The sequence below is a fragment of the Calonectris borealis genome, chromosome 6 (genome assembly GCF_964195595.1).
Source record: "Calonectris borealis chromosome 6, bCalBor7.hap1.2, whole genome shotgun sequence".
Lineage (NCBI taxonomy): Eukaryota > Metazoa > Chordata > Aves > Procellariiformes > Procellariidae > Calonectris > Calonectris borealis.
Genome location: NC_134317.1, coordinates 25266656 through 25290695, shown reverse-complemented (window position 1 = coordinate 25290695; position 24040 = coordinate 25266656). Strand labels below are relative to the sequence as shown.

General features: G+C 37.4%; 1 protein-coding gene across 12 annotated transcripts in view; it reads left to right on the top strand.

Moving 5' to 3' along the window:
• The first annotated feature begins 216 nt into the window (after positions 1–216).
• The window catches only part of LNPK (lunapark, ER junction formation factor), a 51502-nt gene continuing 27678 nt past the window's right edge, over positions 217–24040 (top strand). For 3 of the 12 annotated variants that reach the window (XR_012674107.1, XM_075153294.1, XM_075153301.1), the window contains exons 1-7: positions 218–295; positions 6082–6126; positions 7323–7510; positions 10907–10965; positions 14217–14257; positions 21195–21275; positions 21363–21414. Coding sequence is in view for 11 of the 12 variants with exons in the window: in XM_075153294.1 (XP_075009395.1) it covers positions 218–295; positions 6082–6126; positions 7323–7510; positions 10907–10965; positions 14217–14257; positions 21195–21275; positions 21363–21414 (544 nt within the window). In the remaining variant the exon portion in view is untranslated. Of the gene's footprint in view, positions 368–4013; positions 4076–4524; positions 4622–4744; positions 4827–6081; positions 6127–7322; positions 7511–9070; positions 9164–10906; positions 10966–14216; positions 14258–21194; positions 21276–21362; positions 21415–24040 lie in introns of those variants that run through there. The other 9 variants (XM_075153299.1, XM_075153303.1, XM_075153295.1 and 6 more) reach the window with 7 other exon arrangements.

Sequence of the window (24040 nt, the reverse complement as noted above, 5' to 3'; positions counted from 1 at the left end):
CCCGCCCGCTTCCACTCCCGCGGGTACCGTGTCACCGCCCAGACGCGCCGGGCTCCGAGGCGCGGCTGGGAACTACCACACGAGCCCAGCCCGCCCCGCCGCCCGCCGCGCCTCGGCCGCCGCCCGCCGCCTCACGCACCGGCAAGGCCCCTCCCCCGCTCCAGCGCGCCCCGCGGCAGCGAGGCGCTGATTGGCTGTCGGGGCCGCGCGGGGCCTGATGGGAGCGCCGCCCCGGCGGCCAGGCCCCTCCTTCGGCGGGCGGCGGCGGCGGGATGCGCGGCCCGGCCCGCGGCAGGTACGTGCTGGCGGGGGAGGAGCGGCCCGGCCCGGCCCGGCCCGGCCCGGCCCGGCCCCGAGCGACTCCGCGGTAGGGGCTGGCTGCGCCGCGGACGGCCTAGCGGGAGAGGGGCGCCCGGCGCCCCCGCCCACTCCCGCCTCGGCGCGGGTAGCCGGGCGGCAGCTGGGGAGCGGGGCGGTGGCGGGCCGGGGCGCAGCCTCGGAAGCGGAAGCCACCGGGTGCGGGGAGGGGGCGGCGGGCGCCTTCCCCGCCCGCCCGGAAGCAAGGGTGCGGCGGAGCCGTGGGGTTTTCCCGGCTGACTGGGCGGCTGGCCAAGGAGGCAGGCGTCGGGAGCCGAAGCTGACCTCTGCCGCCGTCCTCCCTGCCCGCGGGCCCGCGGCCGCGCTCCCCGGGCCGCGGGCGGCCGCTCTCGCAGGCTCCAAAACAAGGCTGGGCTTCAAAAAAAGCGCCCGACCCACCTACTCCTTGCTCCATCGCTTTGGCGTCTCTGTGTGAGAACCAATTTGCCTTTTTAATTCGGGCTTTGCAAAGCACAGGATCTCCACAGGACGCTTCCCAACAGAAACAGCTGAAAATGAGGTTCAAATTGAAGAAAATTCAGTGTCTTGTTTTAACTGAGAGGTTCTAGGGCAGGCTAGCAGTAGGTGGTGGGTGATGCTCCTGGTTTTGTTTTGCTTGTTTCCTTGTCCACGGCCCTCATAGCTGGAGAAGCTTTATATGGTCACTGTGGAAGTTTCTGAGGTCAGTAAATCATGGGAGAACATGAATTTTGGGTGGAAACTTTCTGAGAAGAACTGCAGATTCAATTTGAAAGGTAGAACTTGTGTTGTTTGTAATGATAAATATCTGAAAATATTTACATTTTCACTAAGTTTACAAAAAACCTCATTTAAAGATCATTCCCCTTTCCTTCAGGGGAAAGGTCTGTATGTCTGTACGCAAAACCTTGATTTCAAATTTCTAACTGCCTTTTTTCTTTTAATATGACTTGTCTTGATGTTATTCAGTCTTGAATTTCAGCATGTCAGTTATTAAAATTTATTTTGGAGACTTTTGTTTTTTTTTTGAGGGCTTTTCCTCTTAAAACATCAACAATAAACTTGAAGAAATTTGAGGCTGATTTGATAAAAGTGTAATGAGATCATCAAACTAATTTCTCCATCTGGATGAATCGGTTGGCAGATGACTTCTGTAATTGTGCATGATTCATCCCTCATTCAAAAGAGAAACTCTTTCTGCTCTAGTACTCTTACTGTGGCACTTTTGCTTTGCATTTTACTAATTAAATTGCATATTTTTGGGGTAGAGGAGATGCTATCAGGAAATTTTTGTTTTGCGAGTTGGGTCATAAAATCGGTAATAGTGTTTTCTTAAGCGTCTACATTAAGTGTTTTTTAACACTTTGGTTGTCTATTTTAAACCTGGGGCCAGGAAATGTTGCAGCTATCTTATTTACCTATTAAATCAGTGATAATTTTTGTGGAAATAAGTCCAACTGAAGCAGTGCTCAGTGAGTGGAAAGGACAGCTCTGTGCTAAAGAAATGCAGTCTTCAGAAGGAAAAAGTGCTGTGCAATAATTTGATGGTTAGAGCATGGGAAGGAAGGAGACTTGTGGAAGGAGGACTCTTACCATGAACAGTAGGATATAAGTGGTAGGTATGTGGAGTGGCAGGTGAGGACGAATGAGGAGAGTTTGAAGCAGTTGAAGACAATTTTTGTTGTCATGTCAAAAAGAAGAGAAGTGAGAGAAAGAAAACATCTGAGGCACTCCATAGAAAATTCTCCATCTCCTAACTAAGGATTCGGTGACTAAACTGTAAATGTGAATCTAGTGGCCCTAATCCCTTAATACCTCTTTGGGGAAGGGTTTCGGTAGTATTACTGATTTGCAGAGCAGCATACGTAAAGCCTGTCAGCATCATAGTTCATGTAAAATTATGTGCACGGTGACACTTGTCAAACCTGTTTCTCTATTAGGTATTTGCCAGATATTTTGAAAAACATATGTAGAGATAGCACTGTGAATGTGTTATTGACAAAGGTCGGTGTCACCAACAGCTCACAGATAACCTATGCCCAAAAGATCCTCTAACACTTCTCCTGCAGAGGTTCTCAAACTATGGCCTGAAGGAAGATGGCATTCAAAAAGGCTGCATGAGCATCTCCACGTCTCTGTATGTCCACAGCTGAGAGCTACTGTTGCTCCTAACAGCAGTAGTAATGCTAGGGAAGCAAACTAGATTTGGGAACCTTGTGCTAAGTTTACAAACTTCTTGATTGGCTATTTGACATAGCTTTTGTATTGTTTTGCAATAAAGATACTATCTGTCTCTGTAGAAATATTTGTGAAGAAAATGTCTGCTCAGACCTACTGCAATACCTGTCATGCAGAAACTTGCCTGTAACTGCAAAGTGACAATTGTATAAAATTCTGTGTTAGATTGCGTGTTTGAAAAATTAAAATATTGCTGCTGTTTTACTGAGGTGAGTTGCTGTAGTAGTGATTATTTTAAGAATTTACTCAAGAGTCAAAGGGGTAATTGTGCTTTTTCTGTAGCTCACCCCTTTGTGCTAGTAATTTGCCAGCAGCAGAGCTAATTTGCCCATCTGTTCTAGCTTCATTTTGGCGGCATTTCAGATACGGATTTCCTTATCTTTTAGGATTGGTTTTTGAAATCATAGGGCCTATAGTTCTGGATTCTGAAGTCCTTGGCTTTCTTAAAAGGTGACAGGATTACCATACTACATACAGTGTTCGTGCTAGTGAGCAATGTGTATCCTATATTATATTAATTTGTTCTGACAGCCTCAGACAATTGGGAAACAAATTTGGATTGAGATTAGGTTTCTTTATTTTTCAATTTTTGGCCAAAAGCAACTTAATAAACAAGATAATAATCACTTATATTTCTGCCTAACTGGATCAGTGCTTTGTTTTAATAAGTCTTACTGTTTCATTCCAGAGTTAAAAAGGTTTGAGCCCTAGTTGGGATTGAGCATTAGTTTACTGTTGGGGTTGCTGTGAACCGATCACTTTTTCATTCATTCGGTAAAACCTTGTAAATTAAGTGACTGGAGAGAAATTCTGCCATCCTAAGGTTCAAAGGCAATTGATTCCAACTGCCTGCTGATGGAAAGTTGCTACACTTTTGTCATGGTTTAACCCCAGCCAGCAGCTAGACACCACACAGCTGCTTGCTCACTCCCCCCCCTCCGGCGGGATGGGAGAGAGAATCGGGAAAGTAAAAGTGAGAAAAGTTGTGGGTTGAGATAAAGACAGTTTAATAATTGAAATAAAAGAAAGTAAAATAGTAGTAATAATAATAATAAAAAAAGAATATACAAAGCAAGTGATGCATGATGCAATTGCTCACCACCTGCCAACCGATGCCCAGCCAGGCCCCGAGCGGCGATTGCTGCTTCCTGGACCATGCCTTCTAGTTTATATAGAGCATGATGTCATATGGTATGGAATACCCCTTTGGCCAGTTTGGGTTAGCTGTCCTGGCTGTGCCCCCTCCCAGCTTCTTGTGCACCTGGCAGGGCACGGGAAGCTGAAAAGTCCTTGACTATGTAAGCACTACTTAGCAACAACTAAAACATCCGTGTGTTATCAGCATTACTCTCATACTAAATCCAAAACACAGCACTATCCAGCTACTAGGAAGAAAATTAACACTATCCCAGCTGAAACCAGGACAACTTTTGTTTCAGGAACCTAGATCCAGATCATCAAATTAGTGCTGTTCACGGGTTCCAGGTTTGTGTAGAGTGAGGTGAGTTACTGTTGCACCTTTGGAATTGCTTTAGGGCCATTTGATATGCTGGTGACTGCATTGTGCGTTGTGTGCAGGGAAGACCTGCCAATGTAGTGCTTTCCTGGAAAAGTGAAATCTCTTTGAAACTGATTATTTGACATTATACAAAGGAAGAACAATAGTGCTATCCAATATGTTCTTGTTGATGAGACCGTGAAAAGGAAGTAGATTCATTGGAGATGCACTTTCTCACAAATAGAAGGTTATTAATGCTGGATGCCTTGAGTGACAGCTGAAAAGGAACATTGAGAATTATGCTTATGAGCAGCAGAGGAAATAACTGGAAATCAGTTTCTTAAATAATCCTGCTTAATAATAAGTTTCTAAAATTGTTTTTCTGCTGGAGGATTTTGGTGGCTTTTTTAGCAGTTTTGTGCATCTGTTTTAGAAGACTCCCCTCTGGTTAAATATTTCCAAAATAAAAATAAGTTTGGCCACATCAGGGCTGATCAACTGACTTACAAGATGACCTATGAAACAGAAGACTGGATTTTAAAATAACGTGTAGGTAAATAACTAGGCAATGGCTTTATGCGGTATTTTGATTCCTTTAGATATTGGAATAAATTCGTGAATCTTGGACTATACTGTTAGATTGGTCCTAAGTGCTTAATGCTTCACTTCTAGCTGTGAATTCTTGTAGAAGATTGATAGCTCTGCCAACATTTGTCCACAATAGAAGATGGGTGGATTAATTTCAAGATGGAGGGTAAGTAAAATCATGTAACAACATAGTAATCTTTAGTCTAGAAGATGGGAGTACGCAGGACATGTTTCTTAATGCCTGTTGGTTGACTGTTAATGCTGGTTGAATGTTAGCGCTAAACTTTTCCCATTAATATGTCACTTAAAAGTCCAGTAGTGAGACATAATGACCAAAAATGTTCTCTGCCAAATCCCGAAACTGTGAAACTGTGCGGCTGTCCTTTATTTCCTTTGCAGTACCAGGCCTGGCACTGGTTTGGTTAACTTATAAAAATACAGTTTTAACTCTTTCTGGTGCTTCATTGGCATAGATACAGCAGCATCTGTGACTTGAAAGATTGGTGGTTATTTTAGGTCGAAATGGATAGTTCAGAATATCATTCTATATCTGTTTTAACAAATGTTTTGGTAGCTACTTACACCTATACAAGTCTTTCTTCCTAACTGTTTTTATTGGCTTGTATATTATTGAATGGTGCACTGAGTTTATGAGGAAGAGACGTGAGGTTTTTGACTACTCTCCTGGCAGGTGTGAGTTGTTCGAGTCTAGGTTTGCCTTTTCATATTATCAATTGATTTGAGAGCCTCCCATACAAAACTCCTTTAAAGGCAAAAGTTTAGGTGAAATGTCAGTTTTGTGTAATGGAGGGAAACTTGCTTTCAGAGTGATGCAGTGTGGGCTATGGCTTTTGAATTTGTGGCCTGAAGGGTGGGGGAAGATAATGGCTTTATATTTCTCAGAAATTAGGAAAGATTCCTAGAAGGTAGGTTCCAAGTTGTTCCTAAGGGGAATTTTACTGGAGATGATAACACTTACTTGCAGTTGCTTATAATTTATTTAGAGCATGTCTCTGTGTGTGGAATGAATAGTAATAAAAAGCTTAAGTTCTCAGGTTAGGGCTTTCTGTATATATTCTCTTTGTTTTGCCTATTCCTTGCACTCATCAATTCTCCCCTTGTTTTACTTCCCACCCGCACATCCATTATTGCTGTACACGCATTATAGGTTTTCATCTTCTCTGGTGTAGGAGAGGAGCCTTCAGTTAATAGTAATACCAACTGTAAAATAGTGATTCATTACAGTCCCTCCTATTTGCCACTATTGAAGTAGAAAAACTTCTTACCTTTATGTAAAATAGATAATATATTAATCTATTATGAATATGTCTTTTTGTTAGAAAACGGTTAATGTACAGTAATCCTCAAAATATTAACCTTTTTTTGTAGTGAGATTAACACTTTGTTCTTTCCCTTGTAAGCAGGCAAAGCCTTCCACTGTAGAAGTATTAGAAAAAATTGATAAGGTATGTATTTGCTTTTTGGTGTTTTGTTTGTTTTTTGTTTAGAAATATGCATCCTTTTTGCTGGCCATGTATTTCTTTCATATTAGGTAAAATAGTGTCATGGAATTTTAAATTATTTTGATAATTATTCCAGTTGGATCTACTAGAAATTCTGAATTTCAGATGGACTGCTATCTTTTTTCCCCTTACTATTAGTCACTTAGAAATAAACATACCATATAATAGATAGTGAGAAACTACAGTTTAAATATTTATTTAGAGCCTGAAATGGGAATGAATGTGAAGTTGGCTTGATTACACAATTTAATTATAACTAATGGTTAAACTCCCATGTAATGGAAAATGTCACTAACGCAAAGTTCCATTCATCAGGCTCATTAGAAAAGCTTCAATGTATGGTTTTAAGTGTAAAAGTTGTAACTGTAGTGGTAATAAGTAAGGTCGGGGGCAGAATAACTGAATAGATGGTTCAGTAATCAATTGTGATTTTTAGCTGTAATTTGTGACAGATGTCTGTACTCTGTGGGGAAATTAACTGTTTTGAAATATGCCGTTGATATTTTTTGTTTTTCTTTTAATGAAAGTGTGAGTACTCCTGTTGTCACTTGAAATATAGTCAAAATGGTAACATAGCAGAGCATTGCTAGATCACTTATTAATATGCCAAAAGCATCATTCAGATGTTCAGGATTTCACTCTTAATGTGAGGAAAATACTGAAATGAAAGCACATGAAATGACAGTGAGGTTTTAGCAATTTCCCATGTTAGCAGAAAAGTGTTAGAAGCATTTGAAATTCCACAGGTGCCTGATGAAAGTTTTAGGATGCAAAGTATGGTTGGTAGTGATTTATGTCACTGTAAAGACTGCCATTCATAAGATATTAGCATTTTTTATTTGTCCCAAATATACTAATGCCTTACAAATAGGAAAAAGTGCTGATTTGTAGTATTTCTTCCCAACAGCGATGTGTTACTGCTAATACAGTGTAAGTGGCCCATATCATAACCTTAATAGTGTGATGTATTTATGCTATAAAGGTTATCTTTGGGTAAATACTGTCATTTATCAAAAAGCTGCTTGACTTTTCTAATCAAGTATCAAATTGATGTGGCTAATTTTAGCAAACACTTAAAGGCAGCTTAGTAAAACCACCAACTAATTTCACTAATAAGGCTGAATCCTATTTATTTACAGGAAATACAAACATTAGAAGAATTTAGAGAAAAAAATCAGAGGCTACAGAAACTATGGGTTGGAAGGCTGCTTCTCTACTCTTCACTTCTTTACCTTATCACCTGCTTAATTGTGTATTTATGGTGTCTTCCTGATGAATGGACAGCAAGGTTGATTATGACACTTCCATTTTTTGCATTTCCATTGATGTAAGTAAATACGCCTTTTTTTTTTCCTAACTGCTGTCTCTTTGATAAAAGGATATGGAAAATACATCTCAGCAGGGGGTTGGGTTTTCTTTTGACAACTCTTGAGTTGTCATAACTTGCTGAATTTTTTCTTTTAAAATGAATCCAAATAGTTAGGCAGACACTTTCTTTGAGGGAGATGTCTCTTATGGGTCTGGGTTTAGTGTAGAACTAAGTCTTACCATCAAAAGATGTTAGCATCTAAAGTTACTTGGCTTATCAAAATTATACTAGGGCTAGAGAGAGACCTGTATCTGAACAGCTGCAAGGTAATGTAATACAAGCAGAAGAGCATTGTCTTGGGTTTATTTCTACTGCTGTTTGGAAAATTAACACTACTGTATGAAAGTGACCTAAGGTATGTCATCTGTATGTAAAATGCAGCATATAAAATTGGGGAAAAAAATACAAGAATGAATGGAGAAACTTACTTTTACATATTAGGTGACTGTTAACACAGAAGTGACCTGAAAGGTGGTCAGCCTAAATATGTTGAGCACTAGTTTTACATAATTAGCTGTTTTTCTGGAAAATCATTGACTGTTTTCTTCAATCAGAAAATATCCTAACATCATTGGATGTGAATAGGAGAAAGTGTTGTCTACTTTTTTGTTCCACTGAGCTGATTGGCTGCTCATCCTCATGAGTGGCTTTTGTTTTCTAAGAAAACTACTTTTCCAAAAATAACAAAATGGGCTCCCACCTCACTAAACAGCTGCTTCCCTGCCTCCCCTTCCCCCAGACCATTAAGGAGGAGAAGCAGCTTACTGAGCATCTTTCCTACTGATGGGGAGCACAGTGCATTTACTAATTTGCTGAAGCGAACGTCATAAGTACTGTCCATATTTGTACAGCATTTTTATATGGAAAAGTGACTTGTCAGTGCCCTAGCTTTAGACTTGAAAGGCAAAGTCCAATGTAAATATTTAAGGCTTTGCAAGTTTGATTAGTGTGGGTCAGCATACCATAACATGCAAAAAAAATACTTGAAGATGCTTTTTGTATGTCATACTGTCTTACGCATAATGTACTAACATGCTGCTGTTATGGAATCCTGTGGAGAAGATACATGGGCAGCAATGTCTTGACTGGAAAGGATGAATATAGAAGTTAAAGCTCAAATTAATCTTTGGCAGCAATATGAATTTATTTTGTTCTTCAGGACAAGGATTTGAAAGTCTTTGTTGTTAGTATGCGAGGCTTGCCTATGCTGACAGGGAAGGCTGGTAGAAGAGGAAGTATTACCAGCCTCCCTTCACTTAGGTGTGTTAGGATCAGTGTAGAAATGAAAACTTCTATTACTGAAGGTGATGGCTTCTAGTGCTGTGGTGTGAATTTTCACATTGGATTTTTATTCTCTAGTTTGTCTTCCAATTCTTGTTTCTTTTTTTTTTTTTGAATGATGGGTTTCTTTAAAATTCTGAATTAGATATTGGCTTACTAACATTTAGAATTAGACTGTTGTTCTCTTATGACTTGCAGCTTTTAATCTGATTTTTCTCTAAAGCTATTCCCTTTCAGCTTTTTTTGGCAGATATGAATGGCAAACAACTGCCAGCTTGTCTTTGTTCTTGGTCAAGAGGTGACTCCATGCTGAATGCCTGATGCCACCCAGTAATAGCTCTAGAGATTTTTCAGCCCGAATCAAACTGGAATATGTCTGCCTTTTCCAGCTTGCAGTCAGTCACCAACTTATTTCTGCCTTAGGTCATTCCCTCAGGGTCTCAGCAAGTTACTGATGCTGGTAGAGTGAGTTAAGTTCTAGGAATATATAGCAGCATTAATTTTAAACGTATATTGAAATATCTGAAAAGTTGAAGAAATATATTAGAAAAATCATTGAAATGATTTTTGTTTGAATTAGATTGTTTCATCTTGCATCTTCTGATTTTCAGAGAAATATGTTTTTATTTTGTAAAATTGGTCTGAAATGATCTGCTATTAAACTTTCACCTTAAAGTTCTTAAAGAGGAAATGTTTTTTATTTCGTGAAGTCCTACCATATATCTATTAGCTTAGAATACAGCTTTAGGTAGAAGACTTTAATCGTTCAGTAAAAAAGAAATAATGCTTTGCCTGTGTAACATAGTCTTTAAGGCAATTCAAACCCTGTAAAACGTTTATTTCTTTTGATACTTTATGAAGAGACATATCTTGCATTGTATAAGCAGGCAAAGTCATCCATATTCTTAGAGTAGTTATTACAGCACACCTTTGAAGGTGGAGTAGAGTTAAACTTTTTTCTCTGTTTCTCTGACCTTGGATAGGTTACTCTTGCATTCCAGTTGTCTTGTCTGACTTACCTAACTCGGGTTGTGGTGTTAATACTTGAAAGCATTTTGAACTGGGCAGCCATTATAGAAACGCAAAAGATGTTCTTATGAATGAAATTGAAACTCTATTTGAAATCTTGTAGCCTTTTGCCTGCTTCCTTATGCTAGCTGTTATTCAGAGAACCCTTCTAGCGTTTAAGAATTTTTTTTTTTCTTAAATGAAACATTGCTACTTTAGGCTTTATTATATAGTGCTTGGCACTAGGAGGGTTTTGGATAAGATGCTTAGAGGGGCTTGAAGTATGAGATTTGCCACTTGGCTTAGGCCGAATAACTTGCCAGGAAAAGTGTCAACTTAATAATTATAAGCAATTCTAAGCTTTAAAACAAATGAAGTCCTGATGAGTACAGAGAGATCTTTCAAATGTAAAATGATCATAGATCAGTTTAACTTTATCTTGAGCACAGATAAACTGCCTCATTGTTTGAGCCAAGTCAGCTGAAATGCTGCAGAAACTGAGTGATTCAGAGCTCTGTAAAATCGCCAGGAGTCAGGTCAGTTAACTCTGCTTGGGAGAGCATTTGTGCAATAGCTGTATCTCATGGTTTTCATTGGTATTGAATTCTTCCCACAAATCTCTCAGGTCTTAATTTTGGGCCTTAGCTGGTAAGCTTGGTTTTCTGGATAACATGCATCATAAATCTATCAAATAAGAAGTGATGACTAAGTAATTTTCAGCTAGCTGCACATACCTCGATTTCAAAAAGTTCCCACTGAACATTTTGGCAAGCGATGATGTTACTTGCTGCTGCTTCCGAAGTATTTCTACCTGTAGTAATACTTGGTTAAATTTTAATAGACAGGAGGATTTTATTTAGATCAATGTTGGTGTCTTGTTGACAAGATACTAACTGAATTTTTAGTTTTCCGTATAAATATTGTTTGAAGATTTCTGTTCTTTGTATTTGCAAAGTTAAATCTCATCTGGTAAGTCTGGCATTAACTATCCTGTTCGCTAAATGACTTCAGAAATGGTTACTGTAATATATTTTAATTAATATAATTCTTCTTTCTGTTTTAAAGAATCTGGTTCATAAGAACACTGCTCATTTTTTTCTTTTCCAAAAGGACAGAAAGGAATAGTAAGTATTTTTTCTGTCTTTTTTTAGAATATGGAACTAGTTGGGAATGATGCTTGCTATGAAAACGTAAACATTTTAGTAATTTGGCTTCCAGGAAAAGAAGAGTAGCCTTTTGGTTGATCCTGAAATGGGTAGCATTAGCTAAACTCTCATTTCTACCACACAGTTCTTGAAAGAACAGGAAGGAAACTGCTTAATCTTTAACTTCACTTGCAAAATTGTGGTAACTTTCTCCTGTCTTTGCATGCTTCAAAGTGTAATGGAGTAAAATGTAGTGTGGAAGCAGGAGTGAGCGAAAGGAAATATAAACAATAGTAGTAGTTCCCTCAATACTTGCGTCTTGCAAGTATTCCAGCAGTCTTAATCTGTTACCTTTTATATGTAAGAGAAGAGATTTATAGCAGATGTGTTTAATTTATTTGTCAAGGTAACTTTTCTCTTCCAAGTTCTCGAAAGCATGCTTATGTTTTCGTGAGTGGAAAAGGGATAAGCAGGTGGTTTTGTGCTGTTCTGAGAGCTAAGGAAAACTGGGAGTCGTGTAACAAAAAAAAAGTAATGCAGGTGTTCAAATATATATAAAAAGTTGTTAAAGAACATGCAGATCCATTCTAATGCAAAATTTAAAAACTGCATCTGTGGCACTTGTCTGCAGTAGTTAGAATTCATTTGAGACTTTCTTTGAGAGTAGTCCAGCCTGTAACAATATCTCATGCTGATGTGAGCAATAATACAGGAAAACCTCAGTGTTGCACTATGTTTTATGACTTGCAGTACAACATGATGTATTTAATTTGTGACAGCTTACGAGTTAAACATGACTTTTGGAATTTTTCTTAAACTTAATGTTTGCATTTGATATGCAAACGTAAGACATACATTTTTATGTAGAAATAAAATTGTCCATATATTCTGTGGTGCTGTGTGATTCATTTCTAAGGTGAATATATATTTGCATTTCATGGCTGGATAAGAAAAAAAAAAGTACGTATGTTTTTCTAGTTTGCTTAAGTGTCTTTATTGCTATTTTTAGCATACAAGCAAGTCTAGTGCTTTTGTTGAACCTGTGTATAAAGGGTTTTAGTAGATGTTAGAACATGCCAAAAGGAATTATTTCTGCATTGTTCCAGAGATTGGGTAAAAATTAAGTGTTTTACCTCAAAGATACAAGTCCTGTATTTGGAAAAGATAAATCAAATGCGCAGTGCAAGAGTTACAGCAGTAAAGCAGGAGAAAATGTAGCTGAGAGAGCAAACTGGCAACTGAGAGGCTCAAAGCTAGCCTTTTATTCTGGGATAAGTTAATATAACACATTGAGTCACTGGAGATGGTTATTTAATACTATAAAGCTCTATGCTGGCTAACCAGCATACACCAGTTTTGGGAACCATGCTCTGAATGAGGAAAATTCCTAGTGAAACACTAGGAAAGATGATGTAGAGAGATTACAGAATTTCAGTTGTTAAGACTGGTCAGGCAAACAACTGTTGAGGAAGATTTAGGCTGATCTGTCCCAAAGTGTGGGGAAAATAAACGAGGTATCTTGCAGGTATTGACTTCTCTAGTATGATTTTTTTTTTCCTGTAGGTTTAATTAAGATGAGATATATTGGTTTCTTGAGAGTACTTTGCAGTAATTGCCTCTTGGCCACGTTTGAAGGGTGTTTCATGAGGTTCTTGTTGAACACAGGAGGTAAAGTGATCAGAAACAAACACCCACACTTTCAACTGATTGCATTGCTTTGTGGGAAGCTATGCTTGAAGGTGTTCTAGGCATTTCTGTACCAAAAGCAGCTTCTGTTTCTTGAGTAACTGTTAACAGCTGACGATATTGTGCTATTTGTTTGGCTGCATGATACCATACTGCATTGCAGTGCATTTCAATGTGTTAATCTGTGTGGGGCTACATGAAAGGCTAATATAAACGTAAAATTTGGTGGAGGGAGGTACCTTATTAATTTGAAGATGCACAATTCCTGGAATTGTCTATCTTCTGTGGTCCAGCCTAGTGCTAAATATGGTCTTGTTCTGTATCCTATTTGTCTTAACTAATAAGGGAATGTTGTAGTTACCCTTTCATTGCATAAACTTTCAAATACGTACATGCCCAGTTCTAGTATTTTGTACACTTAATAAAGTGGTTTATTCTATCAAAATAGTTTTCTACGTTCTGGAAAAGTTCAAGTAATTATGTGTTCCCTTAATTTCAAGTAACAGTAGTGTTCCTGAAGTAACTTTAAAAAGTGCGTATAGCATGCTTAAATATATATCAATAAAGATACAAAAAAGTGTGTATTTAGTTTGGTGGGTTTTGTTTTTGTTTCTTGTAGTTCTGTGAAGCTTTTTCTTTTTTTGAAAACTGAAAAATGGGTAAGAATAGCTATATCTTACAGGAGGTGAACTGCTGGTGTCCAGTAGAGCTGAGAAGGGGAAAAAATTGTAAAGTTTTTTGTTAAACTCTTCTTGCTGTGAAGGAGGTAATAGAAAACGGATTTATCAAGAGAATATTTTCTGTATTAGGTGATGGTTTATTACAGTGAATTTTCCATGAGTACCAGGCTGCAAGCATTGACTTAAACGAAAATCCCACGTGCGTTTAACCTTTCTTCTTTCCCTTCGTTTTAGAGAGGTTAGGTGCTGTGCCTACTAGTTGTAACAGAGTCTCTTAACATTTAGTAGTCAAATGACCTTCTAGTAGCTTTTCTTACAAAACTGCAGGTTTTGCTGTAGTCTGAAAGTACTGAAAGGGTGAAATAGATGGAGATTTGAAGCTCAGAATTGACCTGGCATTTGAAACTAGCATGTGTTAAGAGGCTTACGTGAAATACTGAAGACAGTAAATCTGGTACTCAAATAGATATAGTAATACTTAGACCTCAAGCTTTTTTTCTGTAGTTTGACTCATGAGATTAAGTGTATTTGGTCCGTTGTTGTACCAGTTTTAATGTAGGTCAGAGCAGGGCACTGGCTAGAATTGGTTTGCTTAATGAGGAAATGGTACATAAAACTTTTTAATAGTTATAACTGTAAGGTGATAACAGTGGGCTGTAATTTATAAGCAGTTTCAGGATTTAAAATGATCTATTTTCATGTAAGAACTTTAGTTATTTTATGCAAAGTTTACTAATGTTGTAGGGTTAGTAGTGGTCAGGGCATAATTTTTCCTGATCTCACAGGGCAAAGTCAATGTTTAGAGTGTGCTGAAATTATCTCTTACTTATATTTGAAAACTAATGTATGATGTCCTTCTTTTAGATGATGCACTGGAAGATTTGAAATCTCAAAAGAAAAAAATAGTAAGTAGAACTTCAAGAAAAGCTAGTTGTTATGGTCCACTAAAGTGTTTCTGCATCTCTACAAGTTGAGTTTGATTGTGATATATGGGTGAAGAGAGGCGGGAGGGAGGTGAAACTATTACCATTCCTCTGTTTTCATACATTTTCTAGTACCTCACAAGGTTTTCCTTATCCTGAAATTAAAAAGGACTGCTTGCATATGAGAATAAATTGTGTCCTTGTAGTTTAAGTTAAACCTACTGTTTTAGTGTTGCTAGATCTATGTAAAGTGATTCCTTTTTGTCAGAAAATGAAAATGTATGCTTTAACCTACTCATTGCTGACTACTTCTTTTACTTCAGGATTATAAAAAGTATTAGATGTTGCACCGATTTAAGATCATAGAATGCAACTATATCTTTACTAGTTACTCTATCACTTAATGTTTTGTTCATAAATAGCAAAAAGGACTTCCATCTTGTCTGGATTCACCTTTTCATCAAGTAACAGATTATTGTTTATCTCTTAAATGCATCACCACTAATTTCCCATCCTCCTCCATCTTATTTTTGTACTACGTATTTCTTCCATTACATTCTTTCCTCTAAAAAATTTATCTTGTCATGTATCAATCCTATCAGTTGTCTTGAGGTCATCTATTTTCTGAGCTGTGTGGATGAGTTAACAGTATAAAACTGGTGTATGCCAGGTATTTGCTTCAACTGGATCAACACTTAATCTCAGTAAGACAAATTTAGGATGGAAAAGATTCCAAGTCATGGATAACTTGCATTCTTTGCGAAGTTTGTAACACTGAAAGCTATTTCCTCTCTACTTAATCATTCCATAAGAAAGTTCTTTGTTTACTTATGTTGTTGGCTTCATCTCCTGCCTTGCAAGGCAAAACTTAAAAACGACCACCAAAACACAAAAAACCCCCAACCAACCAAAACCCAAACACCACCACCATTCCCCAACAAAACAGCCCCTTCTCCCCCAAAAAACTCCAAAAGTTGTATTATGAGGCTTTATTGTTAATGAGTTTCTCAGTGTTTACCTCATGCCTTCTGGATTTTGCCATGGTAGCTAAATTAATAGAAAACCCACAACAAAGCTACCAAAAAGGAATCAGGTGAGAGTCTGGTATCATATGGCCTTCAGAGGGGAAACAGATTTCACTGATCTTCCATTCTGTTTTTTATCATTTTTAAAATGTAGATGTAAAAATGATAACCTGTAACCTAATTATGTCATTGTCCTTTGGTAAAGAGGATTTGCCAATATTTATATCTGCTAATCTTCATATTAAGGAATCTATTAAATGGAAGTGTCCTTTGGTTGGAAAGGTGATAAAATGGGGTTGGAGAGGCCTACATTTTCTGAGAATGAAATAAATGAGTATGACAACTATGTTTTTAATTTTATTTTATGAAAACTGCTTAACTGAAATTATTTAATCTCTTCAATTTACATAGTCATTGGGTAGCTTAGGAGGGAAAGTTCTTGGAACAGAAAAAGCACGATGGAGAAAAAAACAGCTCTTGGAGTCTTAAATATAAAGCCTTCATTTCAGTTTAAGTTTATTTTTCTGTAATCATGAAAATATTCATATTTATTCTAGAAGAACTAGTAATGCTGATTTTTTGTGTGAGAGAAGCACTTCTTAGAGAAAAGACATTGAATAAAAGTTTAGTCAGGAAAAAGCTGGTTTATAAAAGGGAGAGTTTTTTACTTTGGGAATTGATGCTGTTGAAACAAGATGTAAATGTGTATTTTGCATATGAAAAAAATCAAAAACATTGTAGAAAACCAGGCAGTAGTTAAAAATTAAAAAACTGCATGAATACTTTGTGAACAATATAGAAATTATAGTGTAACTATGGAGAGTTTAAACCTGGAAATATAAATTGCCATTAGTATATATGCATATCAAGCTTTAATCATTAAAGGCAAACTTCTAAATAGGATTAGTAAAACAGGATTCCGGGAAGTCCAATAATCTATAACTCAGCTAATTTTCAATTTGAGGGGAATAAAAAGTCCATGGTTACCTCCTGATTTTGTGGGTGCCTGGTTCCTAGCAAGGAACCAGAACCAGAAGACTTATTGCAACCTCTTGAATCAGTGCGGTGTTGGTATTTTTTACTCATAAGATTGACTCGGGATTTTCATCGTAATTTAAAGGTATTAAATTAAGCATTAAAATTAGATCATCATACATGAAACCTAGCATGCTGAAATGAGCTGGAAGCAGATGCAGGTAATGAGACAAAATATAATTTGTATTTTGGACAAAAACACTCATAAAATTGCATTCTGTAATAATTTGGGTTTGGTAATACTCAGATTTGGTTTTATTTTGGATTAACTTCCTTAGGAATATCTGTGGCTGTGAATAATTGTAACAGCACCTACTTTTTAGTAAAACAAAACAAAAATCTTTACCAGGTAAAATAATGGGAAGAGGGGAGGATTTTTTTTCCCTGTTGCATTCTGATTTGCTACTGAGTTTGCAAATACAATTAGTTACTAAGGTATTTACATTGTGATCCTCAAAGTATGTGGAATAAGTAAACTATGTATTTCCTATTTATTTGTAACGCAAATTGTTGTCTCGGCACTGTCAGCCTGTCACAACAGCTATGGTTTTTCACTTCATTGCAGCTCAGCTACCCGATTGCTGGAGAAATCCTATATTGAAGACAATTGTCCTTTTGAAAAATGTTACAGTACTTGTGTTTTACACACATGTGGTCAACCTTTTCCCTAGTGCCATTACTTAAATGCTGAAGGGTACCTATAACAGAGTAAGCTCCTCATCAACTAGATATAATGCCCTGGTAGCTGTGCAGTGAGCTGCTCAGTAGAACTTCAGTTCTCTTCAAAAGGCTTCAGTCTTTGGTGGCATAATTACATGGATATTCATGTGGGTAAAATACCTGACAAACACAAATATAGATATTTCATCTGGAAATGCCCATTAATATTGTCTGTCCTGTACTTTCATTCAAAGTTTGCATAATACTTATTACAGAACTGACTCTTTAACTACTTTTTTCCTAGTGAATGCTTTAAAACGTGTTGAGTATTTCTTTATGGATTGGGGGTAGGGATTAAGTTCATTAGCTGTAATTAAGGCACTACTTCTAGATACCACTTTTTCCCCCCCCTTGATCGTAAGGGATACTCTGTGTTTGTGATTGTGTGGCTGCAATTTTGGCCTTAGAGTTCTCAGTTAATGAGGATGTCAGCCCTTAAGCTTGAGAGTGTATAGATGAGCAAGTTCAGAGGGTTAAGCATATTAAAGCAAGGGCACAGGACATGTATTAAGCTGCTACAAGTGGGAATTAGTGGAGACTTTACCTGGAGCAGCAGTCTTAAAGATGGGATAATTCTTAGCCTGAGGACAGAGTTGTGAAGATAGTATAGTAATTACTTTGCTAATGTAAGAATTAAACTTTGCTGAAGTTTGCTTAGCTATTCTGTTACAGTAGGCTGAGTGTAATATTAGACTTGGACAGACTTCCTAGCCATTTCAGGTAAGAATTTAGGAAGTTGCATCTGTTAATTTTCCAAGAAAAAAAAGAAGTCTGATTTCAAGGCTGCCTTGGAGTTATGTTAATAATGGAAAAAAAAATGCAGCATATGAATTTTGTTATTTAAAATAACTACTGTTTAATGAACTTTAGCCTGGAAGGCTGAAGGTATAAACTATGGGTATTTTGATAACCTTCAGTATGTGACAAAAACTCTACTAGGAGTTGATTATCGTATGAGCCCAGTCTTATCTACCCAATATATGCTAGAGTAATGCAAATGTGCAATTGAAGGCTCAAAATAGGGTTAAAAATCATATTTACTGATGAATGATCAAATGAGGTATTTCTTTCATGCATTGTTCACAAAAAACAGTTTTACTGTTTGCATGGATCTATCCAGAGTATGCTTGATTATGGTGGCTTAAATGATTTATTTCATATTTTAAGGAAACTTTTGCTATGTGTACTTGCATATCATACATGGTAGATTGAAATGAATCTTGTGGCTTTGTGTGAACATAAAGAAATACCTCTCCATAGTTGGGTTTGACATACCAAGTAATTCAATTTAAGAACTCATGTGGCAGTATGGCAAATAAGTAGTTTGCACCGTGTCAATACTTCAGACTTCCAGTTGCTAAATCACATTTACAAGAAGCTTAAAATACATTACTCGTATTACTTTTCAATATGGGCAACTGATGTCGTTGCCACAGGAATTCTGTTTGGTTGCCAGTTGGAAAGGAGGCCATCCATGCAATTATTCATAGGAGAGAATGTGGTACATGACCATGCTTCTTTATTAAGATGTGATTAATTCCATGAAATAAGTTTGAAAAATCCATGATTAGGCTGGTATTAACTTTCATAGAGACTTCACTTGTGATCCTGGTTACTCAGCATTTAAGCTTGATAATAATAGACTATGAATTAGCCCTTGGCAGAAAGTAGAAAATGTGTTTGTGGGAAGAGTTCTGGATCTCAAAGAAGAGTATATTATGGAAAAAGAGCAGGAGGTGTCGAGCACTTTGCTGTGTTAGCAAGCCAGTGCTCAGCACTAGGTTAACCTTTCCAAGGTTATGCTTCAGGATGGCGAAATATCCAGAAGTCAGTATGTTGATTTGCAAATGCGAGCTTCTTGTGGCAGTGCACAAGCCAGTTTCTTCTGCTGTGCAAACGTAGAGATAGTATTTAAATTTTACACTGGCCCTTATTTGCTTCTAGTAATTATACTAATTTGCTCAAAGAGTAAGTAAACTTTGACCTATTTGATTTCTTATTTGGTATTGTCAGCCAAATTTCAGATGATTTTAGAAAAATACATCCCAGAAGTGAAACCATGAGAATCGTAAGTGTGCTTATAGAAATCTTGACAATTTCTACACATTTTCAAATCTGTAGTGTGTCAGTTGTGAAACTGAATTCTTGTTCAGATTCAGCTTCACTAGAATTATAAAGCTACATGAGAATTTCAAAATATGAAGAGTAACTTGTTGAATTATCCAATAACTACAAGAATAACTTTGACATCTGAATCTTGTGATAAGAGCTAAATTTTTCCATTTCAAAATAATGTTACTGTTTTTGCAAAACTCATATATCCGCAAATAACTACCATCCTGTGTAATACTGCTATAGCAAGAAGTGCGTTATATAAGGAAAGTGTCAAGTGATGGTAGAGCATTCTGTTTTTTCTCTTCCTAAAGGTCACTTTGTCCTGCAGAAGATTATTTCTCATTTTCCTGTGTGGCTATAAAGACAGTTGCATGCATTATGTGTTCATTGACGTAAAGTGACTAGGGGTTTTTTATTTTGATTTGGGGGCCAGATATTGACACTGACTGTTAACACTTCCCCACTTTGCAGCTTCACCTCGCTAACCTTACCCCTTCATATAAAAGTCTGCCTTATGGTTTTCACTTTTATAAGCAATAAATACTTTATTTTTCCTATTAGACCCTTAATTCTGATCTTATTGCAGTGTGTGGCATTTGTTTTACGAAGTTAGTGGGTTAACTCCAAAGTCCTGCTGAAATACAAGTTTAGGAAATTGATTTTTACTTCCCTCTTCACTCCCTTTTGTTTCAACAGTCCTTAATTAACAGCTTGGGTAGTATTCCTTGCCTTAAACTTCTGGTAGTGTGTGTAGGAGTCAGCTGTTAAATGGATATTGTGTATCCATTAAATTGAGTGAATTTTATTTAGCTTCTGTGGTCTATTTGTAATTCTGAGGTCTGTCTAAATGTAAAACCCCCTATAAGGTCTGTATACGCAGAATGGCTGAAACTTTAGTTTCTCACTAGCTAAACAATGGTGTAAAAGTCATGTTAACGTGCACCATTTGTTATTTTAGCAGTGATAAATGGGTTTGAGAGAACTTAATTTTTTGACCACTGACCTTTTCAGTTTTGCAGTTTATGCCAACAGCAAACTTAAGAACAAACAAACCCCCACTTTTAGCTGGACGTGGCCATTAGTCAGCATATCTAGGAGAAAAGGTCTGCTTAAGATACTGTAAAATGCATTATAATTTCTATACATATTAGCTATTTGTCATAACTTCAACTCTCTCTGTTTTAAAGTTAAGCTGCTTCTGATGTTGGCTGTTAACCACTAAAATGATACTTTACTAGTGATTACTTTTTTAATTAAGCCCATGTATTAGCTATAAAGCCACTTGAGTGCATTGTAAATAAAATGCTGTAATAATTAAGTGCTTTAATTACACTCCCTAAAGTATGCATAGTTCTCAGTAAATTTTTTATTTATATTCTGAACATGTTCCCTTTTTTCTGAAAAGTGGTTTGAATCACTGTAGAGATGGAGATCCAGCCTTTAAAGTCATTTGAGCAAATTCCATGGCTGTTCTCTAGTTAGTGAGTTTTCACAGCATTTGCAGCAAGCTAATTGCTTCTGCTAATAAATAATCTAAAATCGATGCTGACAGCAGTTAATTGGCACAGAGACTTTATTCTGTAAAGCATTTGGCTAACGACCTTCCTTAAATTAATAGCATTAAGTGCTATGAGGAAATAAATCTAAGGAATTGCCTGTCATTCGCTTGTCATGTCTAATAACTTCCAATAATGATGGCTGATAGATTTTTGCACATTCCATTATTGAAGTTGGTGCATGTAATTATTCTCCTCATTATATGTAAACAATTAGCAATATTTGGTGTTTCCTTGCAATAAAGCTGTTAAATACAAGTAGCCTGTTAGAGTTTAGAAACTATTTTTGAAAGCAAAATTTCATTTCCATTGCATACAGCAAATCCACAGGTATCTGAACATGCTACTGGTTCATTGGACGGAGCTTCACCTTTTGGTCACATTAATAAGTTGCGTGTAAATGAGAGGATACAGGGGGAAAATAATTTGAAGAATTCTGTATTGATGTGTGGAACCTTTTGTTTCCAGCTTGAGGAAGTAATGGAGAAGGAAACATACAAGACTGCTAAATTAATCCTTGAAAGGTTTGATCCAGAATCAAGTGCAAAGGTAAGAATCTTGGTATTGGTACTGATTTAATATGAAAGGTATTATGGACCAAACATTCAGATAACGTTATTTATAATTAATTGGCAGGAGGCTGAACTGCCATCTGCTGGAACATCTGCAAGCCCAAGACCTGGACAAGGTAATAGCCCTGTAAAATGGCCACTCTTTAGCGTAGATACTTGCCTTTCATAACAATTTCCACTCTAGAAGTCTCCTATGACAAAGTTTGTGGATCAATTGACCTTTATTTAGGGTTAATAGACTGTTTATTAGACTATGCCCATTACTGTTCTGTATTTTTCAGACAAGGTATCTATTACTAAAGGCTGATGCTCTTTTAGACAGCAGGATGTTTAATGCTGCTTGATGCTAAAGCAGAGAGAAAATTAATTTCTTGTGGCATACTTGCAATTTTTCTAGAATAGTAAGGTGCTTTCAAATCTTATGAAATGTTCATTGACTTAGCTTTTCAATTCTGTTTCTATTTCTGGCTAGTTAGACCTTTCCTCATGCAGTGCTTTAACTACTTTTGTATGGTGGATGGAGAGATTCCACAAAGCTAGTGCAGAAATCAGATATTTTCTAGATGCAAAGAATGGACAGTTCTTCATTAGTTTATGATGTTCCATTTAAAGGTGCTATTGAATAAAATAATAAGAGAAACAGAAAAAACTTGCATGCGTTTCAAGGAAGCCTTGTTTGTAGATTGCACACGTAGGTTTCAGGACTGAAAAGATCTCTCCCCCACACTCTCCCAGTAGAATGTTTACATTAAAAATGTGGACTATAAATTAAAAAAAAAAAAGATATTTATGCAAACAAACTACCGTTAAGTTTTTCTTAGTCGAGTATAATATGCTGTAGTTAAACTGAAGATGCTAGTATTAACACAGTATAAAGGGCATCTTGTATTATAATACTGAAGATACCTACAAGGTCTCAAAGTGTGAGTACTAATTTGCTGTTATAACCAACTCAGACCTGTAGGGGCTGGTGCTCAAAATAAACTGCAGAATCTGATGTGCATAATTTTCCATAACCCAGATTGCTTTAGAGCATATGTTAGAATTGTCAACTTTGTGACTAATTCTTGTGAGTAACCGAACTTTTATTTGTCTCATTTTTCACTCTTGAAGTGCTGGTTTGATGGGTGCAGAGCACCTGGATTTACTAACAAAGGTGTTTATAAGCTGCATGGTCAAATCCACTGTTTTGTTCTTCTTGCTTAGCTTCAAATTGTCATGAAAATATTTTTAGCCCATCCTTACTTGTTGACATTGACAGTGAATAGCTGCAGTGCAGTACGTTAGCAGTAAAGCTTTTATCTCTTCTGGTGTCCTAGGCACAACAGCTTTTTCTCAAGTTTGCTCCTTACCTGTCTCTCCCATCATTCCATTTCTGCGGCATTCATAGTTTTTTAAGGCTGAAGGGCCATTCTGACACCCTGTTCTGTTTGCTGTCTTAATACAGCTCACGGGTGGTTGCCAAGAATTTTCTGTTATACCTGTAATATTTAGGTAGTCTGGTTGGTTTGTTGGTTTTTTTTTGTTGTGTTGTGTTTTTTTTTTTTAAACTTTGTATTCATCCTTCTCCTTGATATGTGTTAAAAATCACTCCAGAAGTAGGGTGGCAGATCTGTTTGTAGAATGCAAGTAATGACCAGGGGATGAAACTGCCTGGAAATATGTGTTTCTATGTAGAGATGTAGAGATAACTAGCTATAAATTAAATAGACAATGAGAAGTCTTTAGTCACCCTGGCTTTATTAAAAGATATCACCAGCATTTTTGAAACTCCTAAGGAGTTGTAAGATTGTTCTCTTCCCCTCTGCTCAGGCTGTGTAAGTAGTGATAGTGACAAGTGAGTTGCTCAGTCTCTATTAGTTAACTAGTCTTGTGTATGTTGTGGTTTACAAAGCACAGTGCGTATGCTTTTGATCCAGGGTTCCGAGTTAGTCAAAAGGAGGTTAGTTGGATCCAGGGTGTGGTGTGGTGTGTTGATTTTTGACTTGTCTGTTTATAGAAGGGCTATGAGGGAGAGGTTCTGAGAGAGTTAGAAGTATTTCTGAGCGCCAGTCACTATAGGCTGTGGTCTACATTAGTAAGTGTGGTATAACAAGTAGATTTGTAGAGTGAAACAGTTGTTGCTGAGGAGTTTGCTCACACTATTGTCGCGAATAAGTGGTTCAGAGGCCACTTAAAGAATCACCATCAAAGGTATTAACAGAAAGTGATTTTAATAGTAACTTATAAAAGTGTGACTTAGAGTTTGATGGCAAGGTTCGCTGTATTACTTGCTATGTGGATAAAGTATACAAAGTAAAATCATGTTATAATTGAGCGAGAATGACAGTGACTTACTTACAGATTATGCTTACTTACAATTACAGGTTGTACTTATAGATTATGTGCGCACACACACAGAGACAGACAGAAATATATATAAATGTACTGAAGGTACCTGTTAAAAATTCCCCTCGAGTTCAGTGAAGAAATAACCATGTCAAATGTCTTGGCATTTCTCAACGGGCGAGGGTTGAGCCTCGAGGAGTGAAGGGTTTCAGCCCAGGTCCTGTCAGGTTTTGGCGATGGTCCTCCGAATATCTCAGACTTGAGAGGTTGCGAGCTCTGAGAGGCGTCTCACTCAGAGGGAGATGCTGGGTGCAGCCTGCTGCGGTCCAGGAGAGCTCAAAGGGTCTCTCTTCGGACCACTGTTTAAAGGTTCGCAAGATGATTGGCTTTAGTCATCTGTAAATTTCCACCCTG